Source organism: Alexandromys fortis, unplaced genomic scaffold (assembly GCF_014885135.2).
Source record: "Alexandromys fortis isolate MF-2015 unplaced genomic scaffold, M_Fortis_MF-2015_v1.1 scaffold_284, whole genome shotgun sequence".
NCBI lineage: Eukaryota > Metazoa > Chordata > Mammalia > Rodentia > Cricetidae > Alexandromys > Alexandromys fortis.
The window spans coordinates 666538-688117 of record NW_026068160.1 but is presented as its reverse complement, the minus strand read 5'-3'; the positions used below and the strand labels follow the sequence as shown (position 1 = coordinate 688117).

Below are 21580 nucleotides of genomic sequence, written 5' to 3'. Positions count from 1 at the left end.
GTTTCTCTAGTGTGGCTACTTCACCATTTGTCTTCCCCCGCCATGTCCCCTGCACCCTTGAAAGAAGTGCAGGAAGGCTGCGCTCTGCCTGTCTAGGTGGTTGCTTCCTCAGCTTCCCAAGGTGGGACATAATTAGTTCTTACTGTTTCCCCCAGACAACCCGTGGGCAGATTCTTCAAGAATACCGGAAAATCAAAAAGGTGCGTGAGGCAGTGTGGGTGCTGAGTGGGGAAGCCTGCCTGGCCCAGGTTACCGGGCGGATGTGTCTCACCAGTGGCCCTTGGTTCCCTCACAGACCAACACCAACTACAGCAGAGAGAAGCGACGCTGTGAGTACCTGCACCGCAAGCTGGCACACATCAAGCGGCTCATCGCAGAGTATGACCAACGGCAGCTGCAGGCCTGGCCCTAGCGCACTAGCAGGCAGTCCTGATGCTCCACCTGCCTTTTCTAGTTTTCTATGAACTCGGCCCTTTCGCCGGCGCAGAGACCGTCTATTTTTGTATTTTTTCTACTCCGTGCCTCTCCACGGCCCACACCTCCAGGGTTAGAAGCTCCAGGGAAAGTCAGCAGAGTACCAGGTCCTGGTTACTGTAGCTCCCGGCTGTGCCCAAAGCCCGCTGCAGTGCCCTCAGCAGCATATGGTCGTCAGCCCCCTGCATACACACCTTCATGTCACACTGAGGCGGTGTGGTCCTGTGCTGCTGGCCTCACTCTGTCCCTTCATCCATTTGTGGGTCATGGGGTCCTCTCTGCTGGGTTCCCACAGGGCGGGGGGGGGCCTGAAAGTGGTGCCTTGCTTGCCTTTTCCAGTGCGCAGGTCTGTGGCCCCCAATTGCTGCTTTCTTACTGTGCCTCGTCTTCTCATACCCCAAATCCTAGGGGCCGTTGGTGTGTGTGTGCGTGTATGTGTGAGAGTGGGTTCTGAACTGTGCACATCAGAGAGAAGCTATGCTGGAGATATGCTGGGGGCGGCAGGGTCACTGCTACCCACGGTTGCAGAACGGGGAGGGTAGAAACTCAAATACAGATGTCTATTTTTTGTTGTTGTTGTTATTGTTGTTTTTTTCGAGACAGGGTTTCTCTGTAGCTTTGGGCCTGTCCTGGAACTAGCTCTTGTAGACCAGGCTGGCCTTGAACTCACAGAGATCTACCTGCCTCTGCCTCCTGAGTGCTGGTGTGCCACCACCGCCTGGCCCAGATGTCTATTTTTCTAAACCTCAGGGGTGTCTCTGGATGGCTTCCAAAGAGCCTGGCAGCCAGGAAGCACCTGCCTGGTCCAGTTCTACGCCACACAGCTATTAGCTTTCCTATGGGATCCCTGGGGTCCCCAGACCCTAGAGGAAACCGATCCTTCAATGTTTGAATGACTGTTGGTTTCTAAATGGGGCTGGGCCAGATTCTGCACAGTGCGTTGTGCAGGCTCTGGGTACACCCAGCCCAGACTGCCCCTTTCCTGCCCTGGGAACTCCACCCAGGGACTATCAGTTGAATTGGTCTGATTTGTTGTTCTGTTGTCTGTCTGAGATTTATGAAGGGAGGGCAGGGCCAGGCTCTGGAACTGCTGGTGCTGGCAGGTTAAAGATGGTCTAATTTATTGGTGGTCTCCGCCTTTGGACTGTACAGTGGATAGTCTACTTTGAGCCATGGACTTGGTGTTTACAGTCTTCACTTTTGCCAAAACGTTACAATTGACAGGAGAGACGGTGCCTTCTTGGGACCCTTTCTCTGAACCTGTCTTTTGTACACTAAGCAGGTGAACCACCGACTTTTAAAGTCTATAATAAATTTGATGGACTCGCATCCCTGCTGTGCCTTGTGTATATCACTGAAGGGTGTGGGGTGGTCCTAAGTGAGCTTAGACCAGAGCCCCCTGTGGTGAGGTGAGGGGTGAGGCCAGGCAGGCAGGCTGGGGTGGTAGGGTGCTTGGGCACACACAGAGTTGGCTCTCCTGCCGCACCAAGGCCCACAGATGAGGAGTTAAGGCCTGGTGAGGAGGAGGTGTCTTAGCTCCAGCCACTGAGGATGGGGCAGGAAGACTTCCTGGGCCTGTTTTTAAAACAACAGTGCACACAGCAAAAAGTGATGGTGTGTTTTAAGCTGCACTCAGCTGAGGCCATGGAGCTGAGTGGTGGGCTTGGCCACCGTTGGCCACCTCCAAGCAGATAGCAGAGGCTGGGTCTGGGCCAGGGCAGAGTCTGTGAGCATGTTTGTTCTCAAGGGCTGGGGTCAGTCTGCCTCGAGACCTTGGCTGAACTTCTAAGAGTTCTGAGGTGGCTGAGGGGGTGGAAGGGAGAGCCAGGCACCCTGCGGTCTGCTGTGTACCCACCACTTGGGAACAGCATGACCATTCTCTGCCATCTTCGGCCCTGGAACGGCTGACCCTTGTCCCCCCACTCCTGACACAATGGTTCCTGAACACACACACTGCCCCACGTCCAGGCCAGAAGGGACTCTTGGGCCAAGTCCTCTCGTCAGCCTTGCTTGCTTTCAGCTCTGGGTCCCTTGGCCAATAAATGTCCCAACTGCAATCTTCTTGCCTCAACCTCCCAAATACTGGATGACAAGTTGGCCAGCAGGCAGTATCATTACCTAAATCAGACTGATTAGATACCCTCCATTTCTATTGAAGTACACCCCAAGACGAATGGGGGGGGGGACAAAACCAGCGATCTTTACAGCACAATCTGGATCCTCGGCCCCCCGGGGAACAACCCCACTCGCATCTGAGCTCCTCCCTGGAGCTTTACTTTAGGGGATGCAGTGGGCTTTGCCTGTATTTCTTCCTGGACAATCTCTTCTTCAAACATCAAAACCCTCTCCAACAGCTCCTCCAGGAATCCTGCCAGGGTCTCTTCACCGGGATGTGCACAGTCCCCTTTCTGTTCCTTCATATTGGGATTGGTTCAGGTTATCTGGACCAACCAACAACAAATAATCTTGACGCCTACGAAGCGCAGCCCCTCTCCCTTTCGTGCAGACATTGTGGACGATCCACCTTTTTGGCCCTGCTCCAGCAGGGGAAAGTTTCCACTAGGAGGAGGCCACTTGTTTTGGAAAATTCTGGGATGCCTCCCCCGCCTGCCCGCTGGGTTCCCACGGTCCTTATCGCTTTGCCTGCTGAGGGGGAGGCAGCGCTGGCCTGGCCATCCTGTCCCTTCCCGTTGGCCTGGTTACGTAGAACAGTGCCAAGGATTAGGGGGTAAGACGTACGAGAGCGCAGTTTAGCTCAGCTCCGGGACCACCAAGAGCCCCTAGCCAAGCGGGGCCCCGCCTCCCTGACGGTGGCTGTCGCTCATTGGCTGCCATGGTATCCCGGTACAACGTGAGTGCGCAGCGAGCCAATGCACGCGGAGCTCGCGCCTAAGGCTGCTTCCAGCCTCCAGGGTCCAGAGCCCCTCGAACCCTGGGCTGCTCGTTAAGCCCAGCAGGGGCGTGGCCTTGGTCCTTTTCTCCACTGCCCGCGCGCGCGCCCTGGTGTCCCGCGCTGTCCGCCTCCATAGCCTGAGCCCACTCGGAGCCGGTGAGTGCGGTCCTGTCCTGGGGTGTAGGGTGTGCCCCGGGCGGAGGGCTCGCGCTCACCGGCTTTCGCCCATAGCTCGCCGCAATGGAGCCCGCCGCCGAGATCCTGGTGGACAGCCCGGACGTAGTCTACAGCGCCGAGGCCATCGAGGCTCGCTATGAGTACCGGACGACGCGCGTCAGCCGCGAGGGCGGCGTGCTGCGGGTGCGCGCGGGGCCCGGGGGGGGGGCGGTGGACAGCAGGAGCCCGAGGTTCGGCCACTCATTCCCCACCCGTCCTTAGGTGCAACCCACTGCTACTCGCTTCACCTTCCGCACAGCCCGGCAGGTGCCCCGGCTCGGGGTCATGCTTGTAGGCTGGGGTGGGAACAACGGTTCCACGCTCACCGCGGCCGTGCTGGCCAACCGGTTGCGTCTGACCTGGCCCACGCGCACTGGTCGCAAGGTGGGGGCCCGTGCAGCTGTGAGAGGACGGGGAGGACCCTGAGGGGCGGGGCCATGTGAGGTGTGGGTGACGTCACCTTCGGTCTTGGGCGAGAGCGGGCGCGGGGCGTGGCCTCTGGAGCTTGTGGTCCCAGCGCGGCGGACCCCTACCCCCTCAACACCCTACCTACTCCTCTTGCTGCTCCCCAGGAAGCAAACTATTACGGCTCGTTGACCCAGGCGGGCACCGTGAACCTGGGTCTGGATGGGAACGGCCGGGAGGTGTTCGTGCCCTTCAGCACGCTTCTACCCATGGTGGCCCCCAACGACCTGGTGTTTGACGGTGGGCGGAACCTCGGGGTGGGGTGGAGGTACGTGTGGGAGGGCCCAGGGTACAGGATGGGTTCAGTGTGAGAGTCTCCACAACCTAGGCTGGGATATCTCGTCACTAAACCTGGCCGAGGCGATGCGGCGCGCACAGGTCCTGAACTGCAGCCTGCAAGAGCAGCTGTGGCCCCACATGGAGAACCTGCGTCCCCGGCCCTCTGTCTACATTCCTGAGTTCATCGCTGCCAACCAGACAGCACGTGCAGACAACCTCATCCCTGGCACTCGTGCACAACAGGTGGGAGCCTCGACTGGCTTCCCCAGCTCAGTCACCTGTTAACTGGCCACGTGGTCCTTTCCTTTGGCTACATACCCACCCTGTCCCCATGAGTAGCCCACGTCCCTGGAGGGCTTGGACAGCTTCCTCCTCCTCTAGCCCCATCTTTTCCCAGTTGGAGCAGATCCAAAAGGACATTCGAGACTTCCGATCCAGCGCAGGATTGGACAAGGTCATCGTGCTGTGGACCGCCAATACAGAGCGTTTCTGCGAGGTGGTCCCAGGTCGTAATGACACGGCTGAAAACTTGCTGCGTACTATCCAGGTGGGTGCGCGCCCAGGATTCTTGGGGATCAAGGCCAGAGGGAGCCTTGGCTGACTGCCTGTCTGCCCTCAGCTTGGCCTGGAGGTGTCACCATCCACACTCTTTGCCGTGGCCAGCATCCTGGAGGGCTGCGCCTTTCTCAACGGGTCCCCACAGAACACGCTGGTGCCTGGTGCCCTGGAGCTGGCTTTCCAGCGCCATGTGTTTGTGGGTGGGGATGATTTCAAGTCTGGTCAGACGAAGGTCAAGTCTGTTCTAGTGGACTTCCTCATCGGCTCTGGCCTGAAGGTACCTGGGGGCTTCATGAGGTGCCCGGAAGGAGGCCAGGACCTCGGGTTGGTGAGGGTCCCTACATCCACAGTATCTCTGACCACGCAGACCATGTCCATCGTGAGCTATAACCACTTGGGCAACAACGATGGGCAGAACCTGTCTGCACCACTGCAGTTCCGCTCCAAGGAGGTGACGAAGAGCAGCGTGGTGGACGACATGGTTCAGAGCAACAGTGTCCTCTACGCACCAGGAGAGGAGCCAGATCACTGTGTGCGTGGGGTTGTGGGCAGGCAGGGGCCTGGTGTCGTATGATTGGGCTGTGACCTGATGCGCCTCCACAGGTGGTGATCAAGTATGTGCCCTATGTGGGGGACAGCAAGCGTGCCCTGGACGAGTACACCTCAGAGCTGATGCTGGGTGGAACCAACACCCTGGTGCTCCACAACACCTGTGAGGTACCGAGGGCGGTGACAGGCGGGGGTGGGTGTTGATTTGCCAGACCCTTGTCATGCCCTTCGCCAACCCCCACCCAGGACTCGCTCTTGGCGGCGCCCATCATGCTGGACCTAGTACTGCTCACAGAGCTCTGTCAGCGAGTGAGCTTCTGCACCGACTCGGACCCTGAGCCTCAGGGCTTCCACCCGGTGCTGTCGCTGCTCAGCTTCCTCTTTAAGGCTCCACTCGTGCCTCCTGGCAGCCCAGTGGTGAATGCACTCTTCCGCCAGCGCAGTTGTATCGAGAACATTCTCAGGTACTCCTGGTGAAGGGTGGGACACAGGGCTGGCAGGGCAGAGCAGTACCGGGGCAGCCCTGCTGAACCCACACTGTCCCCGCAGGGCCTGTGTGGGGCTCCCGCCCCAGAACCACATGCTTTTAGAGCACAAGATGGAGCGCTCAGGCGCAGGCATCAAGCCTGGAGAGATGGTGACCACCAGCCAGCTGTCACATAAAAAAGAGTCCACACCTGCTGCCACCAATGGCTGTACCGGCGATGCCAATGGGCACACGCAGGCACCAACACCAGAGGTGTCCACGGCTTAAGTAATCCTTTCATCCAACCCTCTCATCATTGTCCCCAGGACCTTGCCAACAAAATAAAGGGTCTCCATCAGGCAAGCGTCTTAGTGTAGCCCTGGCTAGCCTGTGTATGTTAACCATGCTGGGGTTAAAGGACTGTACCACCAGCTCGGTCCCTATGTTCTCCTTGTAGATGTGGTAGGCTCGCAACTTCACCCCACTCATCTCATCTGGGCAAGGATTGAGGCCATAACTGCTGGTCAAGTGAGAGACACCAGTGGTACCAAAAAGACAAAATCGAATGGTGTTTATTGGCTGTCCCCCCCCCCCCCCGTGACAGCGCACAGTTCAGAAGGCCTGCCCTTCTCTGAGGTCCTTGCACTGTGTGCGTGTGCGTGCGTGTGTGTTTAGAAAATGATAAAGTCCTTCGTGGGGGGCCCTGCCGGCCATCCAGGCTGAGCTGGCCAGGAGTCCGGGTGGGGCGCGACCCCAGACCTTGCCAGCAGGACACTGGGCGCAGACCAGGGCTATCACACGCTCATGGTCATGCCGGGGGAGTACTGCGGAGAGAGGGCGGCGCGCGGGCGCGGCTCAGCTCTGGCCGAGGCTGGGGCCCGCCCTCCCGGGGACAGGGGGGAACCCGGGGAGGGTGGGGAGGAGGGGAAGGTGCCGCGCCGCCCCCCCACCTGGCCCGCCGCGGTCATGGTCTTGCTCTGGCCCCGCGGCCGCCCCGCCGGGGTCTGCCCGCCAGGCCCCTCCGGCCCGCCGCGGCCGCGGGTGGGGAGTCGACGCAGGCGCTTACGCTTTCGCTCGGAAACGGATGCAGGAAGGTCCCAGCGGCCGCCATCTCGTTGTCGTCGCGCGGGGTCCCCGGGGCGTTGCTCAGGCCGCCCACGGCGCCAGGGGAGTTCTGGGGGCGGCGCCGGTCAGCGCATGGGTCCCCTGTTCCAGGTCACCTGCCCCCACCCACCCAGCGTGCACAACCTCACCTTCGGCAGCCCGTCCATATCGCCCGAGCCTGCGGGGAGACAAGAAGCTCAGGTGCTGGTACGGAGCTCAGGGACAGGGTATCCCAGGGGCTCTCGTTCCCTTAGCCTGGGGACAATGGAGGGTGCAGGCGTTGCGCTCAGGGGCCACCCGAGAGCTTGGGGACAGGGGTCTCTCAGCCACCCCTCCCGTGGCGTGGAGGTCAGAGCACTAGCGGATCTAGGCGCCGGCGACCAGGGACCCTGGTAGCCTCTTGTCCGGGCGCCTGGGGGTGGCGGTGCCCGCCGATGAAGCCGCTAGGTGGCGCCCGGCCACTCACCCAGGGATCCGTTCACGTGGTGCGGCTCCATCGCGCTCAAAGAGGCCATTGGGCCCTCGGGGCCGGGGCCGAGCGGGAACTGCGGGCACAGGGCAGCGTGGGGCTCGGGCCGGCCGCCCCCCGCGGGGTCCCCGTCGGGTGAGGCGCACCGGCCCCCACTCACGTTAGCCCTGCCGGCGCCCGGCCCGATGGGGTTCATGATGGTATACATGTTCTCGCTGGAGTTGGTGGAGTCTGGGGGAGACAGCAGGGGCTGCGTGGGTGGGTGTGTGGGATGGGAACCCCGGCCCACCCCAACCCGTGTGCTCCTTACCTCCAGGGCTGGGCATGATGGGTGTTCCGGGGGCGCCTCCTCCTGCGGGTCCCTGCTGGGAGACATGGGGACTGTGAGACGTGGCTTGTCTGGCCTGCCCCTTCAGGTCCCACCGCGCACCTGCAGGGAACTCACCGTGTAGCTGCCAGGAGATGAGGAAGCGTAGGGGATCTGGGAATAGGCAGGGACAACTGTGAGCGTCAGTAGCAGGCAGCTGGCCCGAACCCTCCTTCCCCAGATCACCCTGCCTGCCACTCACCGAGTTACCGCTGGGACTGGCCCACGGGCCACGCACCCCCGGACCCCTGGAAGAGATGGGGGCGCTGCAGCAGCCCAGGCGCCCAGGGCCCAGCAACCTGTCATTCCCCAGGGCTAAGTGATCCTTTTGGCCTGTTTCCCCTCCAGACAGTAGAATAAACGTTGCCCAGGTTGTCCCTGAATACATGGCCTGCGTCTAGGCTGGGTGACCACAAGCCTGAGAGTACCCTAGGGCCTTACATGTTCATGGATGGCAGGACCTGGCTGGATGCAAGGGAATTGGGTGGGGGCCTCATGCCAGTTCCATAGCCCTGTTGAGGCAAAAACGTTCTTTTGTCAGAGAGTACCTAGGGCGTGGCCTTCCTGCCCCACAGTGGGTTGGGTCACCCCTTACCTGGGGCCCAACACTGGCCATGCTCCTCGGAGGTGTCACTCTCTGCATGGAGCCTCCCAGGCTGGGGTGCCCTGGGCAGAGACATAAGGAAGAGGGCTTGGGCATTTCCAGATATGGACAGCACATCCAAAAGGGGGCTTCAAAAAAGGACGGGTCCCGAGGAACAGCAGCTGGAGTCTGCTACTCACCTTGTGTGCGTGGGGAGGGGTCCATGGCACCAGGGATGATGGGCTGGGACCCAGGGAGGCCCACAGGAGGCTGTGGGGTGGGCACGGTACTGAGTTGGAGGCGACACCCCTACCCAGCTCCTGTCCCACCCCGCTCTCTCACCTGTCCTGGCATCCTTAGGGTGGGCCGGGCACCCCCTGGAAACCGTGATGACATGAAGGGCTGGAAGAGGGGGTAGGGGTCAGCAATCTTCCCCTAAAGAAACCCTGTTTTTTCTTACGCCTGGGGGCACAGTAGGGGCAGGGGCCTCCAACCTGGCTGGTCCCCTGCCTCAGAGACAGATTACAGACCACAGTCAGCTGGTACAGCTGCAGGAGGGAGCAGTGCGCGGTCCGGCATGTGTGAGGGCCCTTACTTGACTGTGGGGGTCACCACTAGAACTCTGGGAACAGCTACACATCTTGAGGGTGAATGGGAAAGCTACTGAACCCCGACTGAGAGGGGAATGGGGGCACAGCCTGCAGGTAGCAGATGGTACGAAGAGACTTGAACAGGATGGCGGAACCAGCGGACACCGGTGCTCAGGGGTACAAACTCATGCCTGTCACTAGCGATGACAAGGTGCACACATGTTCACATCCACTGTGTCCACAACCCTTCCACCGAATTCCAGCCTGCAGCTTACCCCTACCTCAACTGTGAGGACAAAGGAGGCCCCAGGCAGCCATACCTGGAAGAAGCCTGGTGCCCCCATCGCGTCGTTAGGGGCCATGGCGCCCATCACAGGGTTGGGGGCTGCGGCACTCTGCAATATGAGACACCAGAGGATGTGAGAGTCACGACAGGTGACTTTTGGAACAGGGTTTCCCCTCATCTTTGCATACAGCCTGGGGACAGCTATCACGTGGTCAAGCTGGGAGACCAGAGAAAGGGGTGAAGTGGTATAGCAACACCCCCAGACTTCTATGGCTCCCCCTCATCTCACCTGGACTCTCTTCTGGTGGCATAGAGGCCCTCTCCCGACCCACACCCCAAATGTCTAGGCCAGTCCTTGCCCCAAGGGCCCCTTCCTTGTCCTGCACTGTAGATGTACAGCCACCCATCCAGGACGGAGGAGCGGGAGTGTGGGGAGGGTCCCTAGACCACAACCCTCCTCAGATGAACAACAACCAGGCTCGACAGGCTCAGAGCTGGGGTGGGAGGTGTGGGGTTGGCAGGCTCCTTCTGCTGTCCATCTCTTCTCACTGCCTTCCCAGGTGGCTATGCTGGCTAGCACAGACATGCCTGGGACTCTGTAGGCTTCTGTTATGATCTCTGGAATGGGGACAGCCCCACCATAGCTCAGAGTCAGGTCCCTGGTGACCTGTTCCTGCAACTCTGAGGTTGCTGCAAGCATTCTGGTCTAGCCCTGGGGAATAAATGACAGTAGCCCACAGCGAAAGTGCACTCTCAAGGAAGCCCCAAAATCATTGTAACTCCGGCTGATTAGGGGTTGTCATGGCCAAAGCGCCCCCCCCCCACACGCCTGGCCTATCCCCCAAACGCGAACACCAGGTCCCTTGATGCATACCAGCTGGGCACTGCGGGAGGGCGGTCTGAGCCGGAACACCACCCCCCCGCGCGCCCGTCAATCATCCCACAGCGGCGCCGCCGCGCCCGCCCGCGTTACCATGACGACGGGCAGGGCTGCGCTTGGCGTTTCCCAGGAGACACCAAGGTCGGGGCCGCAGCAGCAGGGCGCGGAGGACCAGTCTGCTCTGGCCCGCCCTCCGACGCCCACGCTGCCATAGCAACCGGCGCCTAGTGACTGCTGTGAGGAGGCGAGGACCGCCTACTGTGCCAAAGGGAAACTGAGGCCAGGGCGTTGGCCTTTAACCCCAACTCTACAGAGGCGGGAGGTAGCGGAATCTGAGCTACATAGGAGTTCCAGGATAACAGGACTACTTAGTGAGCCCCTATCTCAAATAAAAACAAAACAAAAAATTTCAGGAGACTCAAGAGACCACTTGCTGTTCTGGCAGAGGCCCCACGTTCAGGTCCCAGCACCCACATGGCGGCAGCTCATAATCTGTAATAATGCCCTCTTCTGGCCTTCACAGGCACCAAACATACACACGGTGTACAGACAGACTTGCAGGCAAAACATTCATACACATAAATTAAAAGTGTTTTTTTAATAATAAAATAAAAAAAAACAATAAAGAGGGGCGTGGTGGTGCATGCCTTTAATCCCAGCACTCGGGAGACAGAGGCAGGAGGATCTACAGAGTGAGTTCCAGGAGAGCCAGGGCTACACAGAGAAACCCTATCACAAAATAAACACACAAACAGCTGGGTGATGGTGGCGCAGGCCTTTAATCCTAGTACTCAGGAGGCAGAGGCAGGAGGATTTCTGAGTTTGAGGCCTACAAGAGCTAGCTAGTTCCAGGACAGGCTCCAAAGCTACAGAGAAACCCTATCTCGGAAATAATAATAATATAAAAAAATAAACAAAAACAAAAGAAGTGGCCCAGATTCCAGAATCCTGGAGACTCACATAGTCCTGGAAGACTTTGGCCTCACTGGTGTGTTCACAGGCTTCTCTGCGGTCTGGTGCTGCGCAATAGAGGTCCCAGAAGACACTGCGGGCAGTAGAAGGAACAAGGTGATCCACGTCCCCGCGAAGATCCCACTTCCTTCCGTTAGCTCCCACACACGCACATACCACCACCAGGAGTGCAGGAAGCCAGGGGGCTCGCCCAGGGTGATGTTCTTTTCCCAGCGGATCTATCGGGAAGAGGATGAGTGAGGAGCAGGCACCCAGGAGGGATCCGCCAACCCTGCCAGGAACAATGTGGGGTGTCTTGGCAGAGCGGACAGACTCACCTCGGACAGGAAGGTCTGAGCCGACTTCTGTGCGCCTACATGTAGCAGGTACTCATACACGTACAGCGCGAGCCTGCAGGCAGGGTGGGAAACGGTCGCTCGGAAGAAGGGCACCCAGGTGCCCGCCCAACACAAGGCCGTGAACAGGTTCCCCAGCCAATCCATCTAACCCACAGAGCTTCCGCCCTATACTAGATCCACCATCTCCACCTGCTGAAAACAGCTTCTTCAACTCATCGACCTGGGGCAGCCAGCTCCCGTCTATTCCCAACACGCCACATAAACACCCCCCCCAAGAGCCCCATCTTCATCTTCTGTATCCAGTGGTGGCTGTAACTTTTCCTTCCCTGTAGAGTACTAGAGGAGACAGTCATGGTGCTTCTGGGGAATGAGGAGTGGCAAGGCAGAGCCTCCAGTGCCACATGCCACCGCCAGGCCACTACCCTGTTTTGCCAGCGTCCACCATGGTGGGCTAGGCCATCCCACCCAGCCTTCCGTGCATGGCAGCTCTCATCCCAAGCTGGGCACTGGTTCCTCTCGCTCACATATGGGTCCTCTGAGTGCCAGCACCTCCCCGCTAGTCCCTATAGGGCATGAGAATAAAGGAGCATGCTGGATGCTGGGGACCTGCGGGGCTCCAGGGGCCTCCCCAGCTGTCCTCGCCCCACCCTCTCTGGCTGAGGGCCTCAGCCTAAAATAACCTGCCTTTGACTCAGGCCTTGCTCTCCGCCCTCCCATGCCAGCATGCCTGCCACTATCTCATTTCTGCCCTAGGATACACTTGGGAATGGATGCTGGGGCTTTGCACCCCCAGCCTCACCTCCATGGCGCTACCCTTCACCTTGATATTCTTTTTTTATCCATCTATCCATCCATCCATTCATCCATCAGCCCATTCACATGCCCACCCTTCTGTCCATTTGTCCGTCCATCCATCTACCCACCCTCTACTCATTCACCCACCTGCGCATCTATTTACCCATTCGTCCACCTGCCCACGCATTCATCCATTCCTCCATCCATTTGTCCACCCATCTGTCCATCGGTCTGTCCTCTTTATGCAATAGCACACCGGCCATCCTCCTAGGTCCAGGTGACTCCCTCAGACACATACAAGTGGACCAAGAAGGGCTGAGCTAGCAGACAAGAAGTCCATGTCAGGATCATGGTAAGCTTGGTTTGGGATGGCAGCATGGCCAGGGTGGCATCCCAGCCCTGACACCCTCCAGATAGCCAAGAAGGAGCTGTGGCCACCAGAGCCCACCATTTGGTGGTCAGAGACTGAGCTGGGCATGATAGGGATGAGGTGACAACTGATGGTCACTCCCTACAGCCTGCCCACCAGTCCCGCTAGCCTTCCTCTCCCTTCTCCCTGCCCCTGCACACCTGCTCCCTGGCAGTCCCCCACCCCCATCCTGATGTGGGAGTGATTTCTTATTAATAAAGAAACTGCCTTGGCCCATTTTATTGGATAGAAAATTAGGTAGGCGGAGTAGACAGAGGAGAATGCTGGGAAAAAGAAGCTGTGTGAGGAGTCGCCATGATGCTCCCACTCCAGACAGACGCAGGTTAAGATCCTCTCTGGTAAGCCAGCTCGTGGGCTACACAGAATATTAGAAATGGGTTAGAACAATATGTAAGAGCTAGCCATAAGGAACTGGAACTATCCGGGCCAGGCAGTGTTTGAAAGAATACAGTTTCCGTGTAATTATTTCTGGGTATAAGCTAGCCATGCGGGCGGCCGGGTGCCGGGGACGCAGCCCTGCCGCTCCTATTTCAACAGATGGCGCCCAGACGTGATGGGCTAAATCCACTTAAAAACCTGAGAAGGCTTAAAAATAAGGGAGAGAGAGTTTAACACAGATTTTTGCTGTTTTGTTGGTGGCGTGCTGTAGAGAGATTCCTGATTCAGCTACAACAGCAGAAAAATAAGCTACATCATTTTAAAGCGCGGCTTCCTGGGGGCTGTGCTGCCAGCATGAACTCTGGCTTTAAAGCATTTCAAGGCTTTTATGGGACTGGATGTTTGTGTTCCGCTTGGGATCGGAGGAGAGTGCTCTGAGACCGTGCAGATGGCTCAGAGCTCCCCGCCTGCACCTGGGCAGAAGGCAGAATCAGGCTTAGGCAGGCGGAAGAGCATGGCGGATTCCTGCCGCTATACAGAGACGCATTTTCAGACTGCGCAGTGCTCTGCATGTCAGATTTGGCTGTAACTTGGATGAAAAGAGTTTCTGTGCTGCACACTCAGTCTCAGAGTTAAACTGCTGAGTGCGGCTCCAATGTGGACTTGCTGTGTGCCTGAAACTGTGAATGGTTCAGGGGCACCAAATGACTCTGAGGCAGGAGCGGCTGCTCCATGCTGAACTGTGCTGATCTCAGGCAGGAACTACCGTAATTACCTTAAAACCGTGCAGTTAAGGTTTAGACTGGGCAGGACACAGGCAGTACCGTATTACCTGTAAATGGTGCAACTTAAGTTTTTAAGAAATGCTTAACATTTTAAGAAATGCTCCTGTATAGTAAAGAAATTACAGATTCACAATAAAACAGATTCAGACACTGTTGGATAAATGTACGTAGGCTTGGGAAAGAGAAGAAAAAGAATATAAAGAATAAAGTTAATGTCTTAAAAAGAAAAAGGGTAAAGTCTTTAAAGAGACAGAGTACAGAAGTACAGAGAGTTATAGATTAAAAGAAATAAAGAAATATAAGCCACGTAAAAATGGAAAATTCACAGAGAGTCTGGATTATGTACATTGTGTTTTCTTTAAAATTTTTGACTGTGAAGGAGCTAAGTACAGAGAGACATTTCATTACATGGGCTGCCAATCTAAACCAAAATGGATATAAGGGTATTATGATTTCAGAATTTGGGTCTAAGGATATGATGCTTTGGAGAGGGTCTTCTTTTGTTTTTGCAGAGGATGAGACCCTGTGGATTGCATCTATTCCGATTTGGTATGATAGACCACGCCCTCCTGAAAGGTTGCTGTGAATACCCTCAAAAAATTGCTTCGCTCAATTGCCAACTGAGATGAAACTAGCATACAGGTTATATCATGAACAACCTAATTAACGACGCCCCTATTCAGCAGGAAGCAGTTTGTAGAGAAAAAACTACGCCCATGTTCCCAAATATTGTTTATAAATGTTCTTTTACATTTAAAGGGGGATATGATATAGATATGAATAATTTGCATTGGTATGGATTTTATGGTCAATTTTGTTATATGTATATGTATTTTTGATCTTGATTAAGGTATTGTGATTGTGTAGTTCATTTAAAAATGTAATGTATAATTAGGAAATATAGGTTGTTAATGGATAATCATCGCTAATACTTAAGCTTGTAGTCATGTTAGTTAGATTTTCTAGATATATAGAGAGATATTTTAGTTAGATAGGCATTCTTCATATCTTTCAAAGGCTGCAGAATATGGCATTTAAGATATTTTAATAACTTAGGGTTTTTCATGACAATGAGACACATTTGCTCCTGGCAGCACCAATCTATTTCAAGAGGAAGATGGGCATCGAAGAGAATCCTTATGGAGTTTGATAGCCATTTGGGCAAGAAACTGCTCTTGCCTGGACTGTTGCATAAACTGGACACAGAGAACCCGCAGAGAGAGGACTGCTGAACTTGCCTAAAGGTGAGATGACCTTTTGGGGTTCCTGCTTCATGAAAGAGTCTGTGAGACATTCTGCAGGACACAGCAAAAAGTGACTGAACTGTCTTTGGAATTTCTTGCTTGATGAGAATGTCTGCTGGATACTATGGGCCTGTAGGCCGAAGATGGATGCCCCAACGGTACAGAGGAACTTTGGGTGACTGTCCAGGCAGCGAGATGTCTCTGTCATTTCTAGAGTTTTCTTATTTCTTGTTTGATAGGTAATATTATATCCTTCTGGAGTCTTTGATGGAGTTGAAGAATGGATAGTTATAGTTTTCCTTAGTTATGATAAGAGATAAAATAGATATAAATATTGTAACTGTAATTCTTACTTGATAACTGTTTTGTTATATGTAATTTTGCTATGTTAAAGTTAAAGCCTTTCTTTTTTGTTTAAACAGAAAAAGGGTAACTGATGTGGGAGTGATTTCTTATTAATAAAAAAACTGCCTAGGCCCCTTGATAAGGCCCACCCTTAGGTGGGTGGAGAAAACAGGAGAATTCTGGGAGAAGGAGTCTTGGTGGGGAGTCGCCATGATGCTCCCACTCCAGACAGACGCAGGTTAAGATCCTCTCTGGTAAGCCAGCTCGTGGGCTACACAGAATATTAGAAATGGGTTAGAACAATATGTAAGAGCCAATAAGAAACTGGACCTAGCCTGGCCAGGCAGTGTTTGAAAGAATACAGTTTCCGTGTAATTATTTCTGGGTATAAACTAGCCATGCGGGCGGCGGGGTGCCGGGGACGCAGCCCCGCCGCTCCTATTTCAACACCATCCAAAGGAGGACTCAGGGACTAGATGTCACAGGGTGAGCCCCACTGGCCCAGTCACCAGGGAGGTTGAGGTGGGTAGCTAGAGGGACACACAAGGCCAGTCTCAAGTGTGCTCAACCATCCCCTCTCCCACCACGTCTCAGCTCTGCACAGCTCCCCACAGCTGCTTCCTCCAGGCCTGCACGTCTGAACTGCTGCTCCATTGGCTCCGCCCTGCCTCCTGCCCCAGGGGCTCTGCCCTGGCTGTGCCTCCTGACTCCAGCACCAGCAGTCCAAGATACCATACCCCACCTCTGCCCTATGCCCACCCTCCCCTTACTGTCTCTAACAGCTGGGGTAGGCACAGACATAGGTCCTGAGACCTGTACCCACTGGCTCACTGTCCTGGGTCTGCTGAGCCTCTCAGATCCCCCCAATTTCCCTGTGGCAGAAAGCAAGCAGACTGAGGGATCTTGAGAGCCAGGACAAGCTCAGTGCCCTTCCTGCTAGACGTGCTGAGTGTCCTGGAGAGCAGGCCTGGGCTGCGCAGCATGACAGCTCTGTGTTAGCCGGCTGCCAAGGCCCAACATACCACCGCCACTGGCACCATGATTGTGGGGAATCACTGTAAAGGCCATCCCTACCAGCACCCCTCAGGCAGGTTGCTGGGAGCCAACCGAAACACCGCGGTCAACATCTAGCCTTCCTCGCTAGGTGTCACCTGTGTCCAAGGGAAGGTGTCCTGTGCCATCCTGAAGGTTTAAAGAAGCCACCTCAATTGCTGGGCAACACCACATAGATTCAGCCCGCCCACGGTCAGCACACACACATACTCCAACTTACACAAGGTCCATTCAGACCCCAGCCTCAACCTCGCGACCCAGATAGACTTTCCCCAGCAGGTGGTGCACTGCTCTCCTGGAGCCAGCTCCCTGCTAGACATACAGGTTCACCTGGAGCTGGCTCCCCGCTAGACATACAGGCCTGCAAGGCTCTAGTGCTGAGGGGACAGGCATGGTAGGTGGAGGCCACAAACAGATGAGTCCAGGGGGAGAGAAAAACCAGGGCTGGGCCAACCAGTAATTGAGACACTGGCCTTGGATGTCCTGAACCCAGAAAGGCTAGCCAACCACAGTGCAGGGCCACCTGCCTACCCTCTGTGAAGACCCCACGGGACAGATGGAAGACCCTAGGCCGAGAAGAGTCCTGCTTCACGGGGCCTCATCTACAAGGACCACCCAAACAGCGTCCACCCTAGCAGTCCCAAGCCTGGTTGGCCTCTTCCTGTTCTCTGTGAGCCCCACAGGCCAGATGCACTTCTTTCAGAGACCCTTGATAAGCATTTGGCAAGGATCCTCCTGTCTCAGCCTCTGTGTGCAGTTCAAACACACAAGCCTTGCTGTGGCCCACAGCACATCCTCACTCCCTGCCTACTCCTACCACAGGGCCTTTGCACCCCTCTGCCCCTTCCTGGCCTAACTTGAGGCTCCTGATGGTCACAATGGTACTTTGTGGGATCTGCATGTCCTCTCACAGAGGTCCCAGACTGTCAGACCCCGACCCCTGCCTCTTCACCTCCCTAACTTAGCACAGGACTACTGACTATGTGAACTATGTCCAGGCTGGGGACTCACCAGGTGTCGCACGACCGAGCCAGATGGCCCCTGCTTCCCACATGGGCATCAGCCTGATGCCAGGATGGGTCGTTGAGGCCTAACCACAATACAACAAGGGTGGCCTGAGGGGCCAGCATCCATGGCATCCCCAGCAACCCAGACTCCTCTGTGGGTCATCTGTCTCATACCCAGGGCTGTGCTGGGCAGCTCAGCTTCTCGGTGGCCAGCCAAGTTTCCATGTAGGCTTGGCATGCTCACCACACCCCCAATGTATGTGCTGCCCCCAACACGATTCAAATGTTCACACCTTCACCAACTCCCCTGCATGGGCACCCAGAGAAGGAAAGCCGGGTACCTCAGCTTGCCCACCTTGGCCACTCACCCTGCATCTCCAATACAGGGCAGTGAGGGCCAGAACCAGTCTGGCCCACCTAGGGTCACTGGAGGTAGCCCAGGTAGCTCCGCCTTCTTCCCTCCTGCCCTGTGTCCTCAACTTTGCCCACAAGCAACAGTTCAGGTCAGGTCACACGTGCCCACACAAATCTCACGACCTCCAGGCTCCCAACACCTAGAGCCCCTCAACCTCCTCAAATCTGCAGCTCTTGGGTTTGTGTGCATGGGACCCCCGCCCTGAGACCTGCAGCTCTCCATGAGCCCCATGGTCTCGGGCCCAACCCAGGCCTGTGTGACCCCAGAACCATCGAGGTCTCGCAGCCCTCAGATGCTGTGCCTGCCCCGGGCATCCTGCTCGCTGCTACAGCACGGACTCCTTAGAGCTCACAGTCCCTGATACGGAACCCCATCCATTGCTGTGTGACCCCAGCAACCCTTGGGGTCTTGTCTGACCCCTTGATCTTCTGTGCCCTCAACTGTCCTGAGACACCCCCCACCAGGATCCCTGAATCTCCCACACTGCAGTCTCATGCCTTCGGTTTCTCAGTGACCCTGAGCCCCTGGAACTCGAGTGCCTCCTATATATTCTGCCCTTTGTGTCTTCCGTGACCCCAAATGGGGCCTCAGGCCTCGCACACCCACAATCACACACCCTTGAGGTCTCGTGCGACCCCACAAGCCCTTTGACCTCGTGTGTACCCCTGAAATTCCCTCTCCATTCTGATCTTTGGTAATTCCACGAGCCCTCCGGATCTCGTGTATCCCCCTGAAATCCCGCACCCTCCTGGTCCCTCATGACCGCACAGTCCCCGGTCCTGCGTGGCCCCCGAGCCGCGCACTCACTTCTCGCGCGCCTGTCCGTCCGAGGGCGCGCAGCCCTTGCCCGCCTTGCCGTACATGCTCCGCACCTGTCAGGCGCGCATGACCAACGCCAACCGCTCCCCGGGTTCCGCAGCCATGTTCGCGCGGGAGCTGCGGCCGCGGGTGGGTTCTAGCCGTGCTGCCCTCCGCGGACTGTTCCGGGAAGCGCGCTGCCGCCGCCGCCGCGGCGCGCTCCCGCCGCTCTTAAAGCGGCCACGGCGGGCGCGCACGCGTAGAGCCTGCGGGGGCGGCAGAGCCCACTAAACAGGCTGCGCGCGACTTAGCACGTCTACCGTACCTCCCGCACCTACGCGGGAGACACGATCTAGCCACTGCCATGCCTCCAAATAGGGAAGCTGAGGCAGGAGGATGACTGCGAGTTCCAGGCCCATCTTAGCTGCGGAGCGAGACTCCCAGCTGCACAGATTCGCGGGGCTGTGGGTATCTTGGCTTCGACTCCGAACATGTCTCCTTGCCTCAAAGTGCATGCGCCCACGACATTCTGCACCCAGAACACACATTGAGAGCCCACATGCAGCCCATCCATCTTTTTCCTTTCTTTTCAGAGGCTTTCACATAGTCCAGGTTGGTTTCAAACTCAATAAGCAGCGGAGGACAACCTTGAACTTCAGATCCTGCCTCAGCATCCCTAACGCTGAGATGACAGGCATGCCCTGCTTAGCCTGGGTGGTGTGCTGTAGATGGAGCCCAGGGCTTTGTGCATGCCAGCGTGGACCAACTATAATTTGTTTGTTTTTCTGAAAACGTGTCTTCACTCAAAGGCAGAGGCCAGCCTGGTCTACATAGCGAGTTCCTAGACAAAATACATAGTGAGACCCTGTCTCAAAAGTCGAATCTAAACAAAACAAAGTCTCAAGTATCCCAGGCTGTCTCCAACTCCCCATGTCACTGAGGCTATCCTTGAACTGGTGATCCCCCTGCCTCCACCTCTGGAGTAGAGGAGTGACACGCGTGCTCACTGGGCCGAGGGCATGCTACCCCCAGCCCCCACGTACACACACATTCATAACACGCGGCCCCGTGAGCGCACGTGTGGTCGTGGCGCATGGGCGTGCAGGCGAATGCTCGCTGTCCCTACAAGTGTTCACAGTTGAACGACGACGGTTTTTTTGGGGGGGAGGGGGACAGGCAGGAGATTGTCCCAAGTTGGTCTTCAGCTACAGAAATGTCGCGTGGCGCAGTCACGGGCACAAGACAGTCTGCAGGTCACCGTGGTCCTGGATGGCGCGGGTGTCCCTGGTGCAGGTCCCCTTGCCCGGGCCTCCCCGCCCCCACCCTGCCGGCGGGCGGAAAGCCGAGACGTGGAGGTTCCAGGAGCGCAGGAAAGGCTGCTGGGGCGCGCCCCGCCTCCTCCCCCAGGACTCAGCTGGGCGGACGCCGGCCATTCCCATTTCCTGCCCGGCCCGGGCCCCCTCCCGTTCCCCCTCCCCCAGCTTCCTCTCCCCGCTGCGGGGCTGGCGAGTACTGGCTGCCCGAGAGGCCGTCGGGAAGCCTGGACCATCGAGGACAGCACTTTTTGCAGCCTCTGCTCGTGGCGAGTGTACCCGCGATGCATAGGTTTCTTCCACCCTCGTCTGTGTCCCCAAGGTCCAGCGCTGCCCAGGACGCCCGGTTTCCCCTCCCTCAGCCACAGATCTTTGATTAAGTATCTTCACCCACACTCGGTGCTATTTATTGAGCGCCTGCTGTCTACCGGGCTCTGGGGACCCAGTGGAGACACTTTGCTATTACTCCTGGAGCTGAGAGTCCGCCGCGGAAAGCCAGCGACACATTCTGGGCAGGGGGGAGTGGGGGACGGGCGGCGGCGAGGCGAGGTCGGCAGGGCTCCTGGAGGAGGGTGGAGGCGGGCGCAGTGAGGAGGGAGCAGGGGGCGCCCGCAACCCTGCAGGCTGCTCTGGGAGGATCTGCGGGCAGGAGCGACTGCGCCGTCGTCATGGCAACCGAGGCGATCCCAAACACAGCTAGGAGAGTCGGGGGAGCTGAGCACGCAGGATACACACACCCAGTTTGGGCCTAGCCAGAGACTCGCCCAAACAAGAGAGAAGCAGGGTTGATACTGAAGGACGGGAAAGGGGTGCTCGGAGGCAGCAGAGCAGGGGTCAAGGATAGGCAAGGGCCAAGCAGCTTGCCTGGCTGTCTGTACAAGCGCCACTTTGTGAGGCAGAGCTAAGAAAACCCTTTCCTTGGGCCGACGAGAGGGCTCAGCCGGTAAAGGCGCTTGCCACCAAGCTTGATGACGAGTTCAACCCCTAGAACTCAAATAGTGGAATATGTTGCCCAATCCTGTGAGTGTCACACGCACAATGGCACCTGTGCTCACACACATATACACTGACACAGTAAGTAAATGTTCGTCAAATAAAAGCGACAGGCTGGAGGCGTTTGAAGCCTGATCCCTTTTCCCTTGGGTGTGGTAGGAACCAGATCGCCTGCTTTGTCAAGCAGATCTGCTCCCCAAAGCACGCGGAGGGCCTGGCCAGCGATCCTGGCTCACAGAAGACAAACCCAGAAGGGTAAATCTTGTTTCTTCCCTTGAGCCTCCTGCCCGGCCCCGTCCACCAGAAGAGCCGGTTTCGCCGCGCCCCCGTGTGGTCGGCAGCGGCACTGCAAGGCTGCTGCTCCTCCCTCCTCCCATTCCCCCCTTCTCCGTGTCCCTCCTCTGCCCTGTACCGCAGGCCTTCTCTACCCCCTCTAGAGTTCCTCTAAAGCTTTGGCTGTCACTAAAATTGGTGTCCTCCCCCGCCAGGGGCCACAGCGCGGGTGAGCGGAGCCGCGTGGACCCTGCGCCCGCAC

General features: G+C 57.1%; 3 protein-coding genes and 1 long non-coding RNA gene across 13 annotated transcripts in view; 3 read left to right on the top strand and 1 right to left on the bottom strand.

Annotated features, from left to right (window-relative positions):
* The window catches only part of Ell (elongation factor for RNA polymerase II), a 55521-nt gene extending 53718 nt beyond the window's left edge, over positions 1-1803 (top strand). For both annotated transcript variants that reach the window (XM_050127592.1, XM_050127591.1), the window contains exons 11-12: positions 156-200; positions 296-1803. In XM_050127592.1, the coding sequence (XP_049983549.1) occupies positions 156-200; positions 296-412 (162 nt within the window). In that variant the 3' untranslated portion in view covers positions 413-1803. The remainder of the gene's footprint in view (positions 1-155; positions 201-295) is intronic.
* A 1628-nt stretch (positions 1804-3431) lies between these two features.
* Isyna1 (inositol-3-phosphate synthase 1) lies at positions 3432-6263 on the top strand. 2 transcript variants are annotated; one of them, XM_050127593.1, is made up of 11 exons: positions 3432-3523; positions 3599-3727; positions 3806-3967; positions 4156-4288; positions 4377-4570; positions 4725-4874; positions 4947-5162; positions 5253-5417; positions 5489-5602; positions 5681-5898; positions 5984-6263. In XM_050127593.1, the coding sequence occupies exons 2-11, from the start codon at positions 3608-3610 to the stop codon at positions 6186-6188; spliced, it is 1677 nt and encodes a 558-aa protein (XP_049983550.1). In that variant the 5' UTR covers positions 3432-3523; positions 3599-3607; the 3' UTR covers positions 6189-6263. The 2 variants fall into 2 exon arrangements, with proteins under 2 accessions (XP_049983550.1, XP_049983552.1); XM_050127595.1 differs by lacking the exon at positions 3806-3967.
* A 199-nt stretch (positions 6264-6462) lies between these two features.
* Ssbp4 (single stranded DNA binding protein 4) lies at positions 6463-19200 on the bottom strand. Of its 8 annotated transcripts, none has more exons than XM_050127602.1 (17): positions 18749-19185; positions 11469-11541; positions 11308-11369; positions 11140-11224; positions 9334-9408; positions 8766-8825; positions 8624-8693; positions 8436-8506; positions 8282-8352; positions 8043-8088; positions 7919-7954; positions 7784-7838; positions 7634-7704; positions 7471-7549; positions 7154-7182; positions 6967-7074; positions 6470-6724 (listed from the first exon to the last, which is right to left on the bottom strand). In XM_050127602.1, the coding sequence occupies exons 1-17, from the start codon at positions 18802-18804 to the stop codon at positions 6695-6697; spliced, it is 1077 nt and encodes a 358-aa protein (XP_049983559.1). In that variant the 5' UTR covers positions 18805-19185; the 3' UTR covers positions 6470-6694. The 8 variants fall into 8 exon arrangements, with proteins under 8 accessions (XP_049983553.1, XP_049983554.1, XP_049983555.1 ...); XM_050127603.1 differs by having other exon boundaries at positions 6471-6724; positions 7784-7835; positions 18749-19180; XM_050127596.1 differs by having other exon boundaries at positions 6463-6724; positions 6851-7074; positions 7471-7704; positions 18749-19200.
* On the top strand, positions 12888-15825 carry LOC126491766 (uncharacterized). The gene is made up of 2 exons (XR_007589451.1): positions 12888-13036; positions 15705-15825. It is a non-coding gene; the product is annotated as an uncharacterized lncRNA (long non-coding RNA).
* Positions 19201-21580: the final 2380 nt, after the last annotated feature.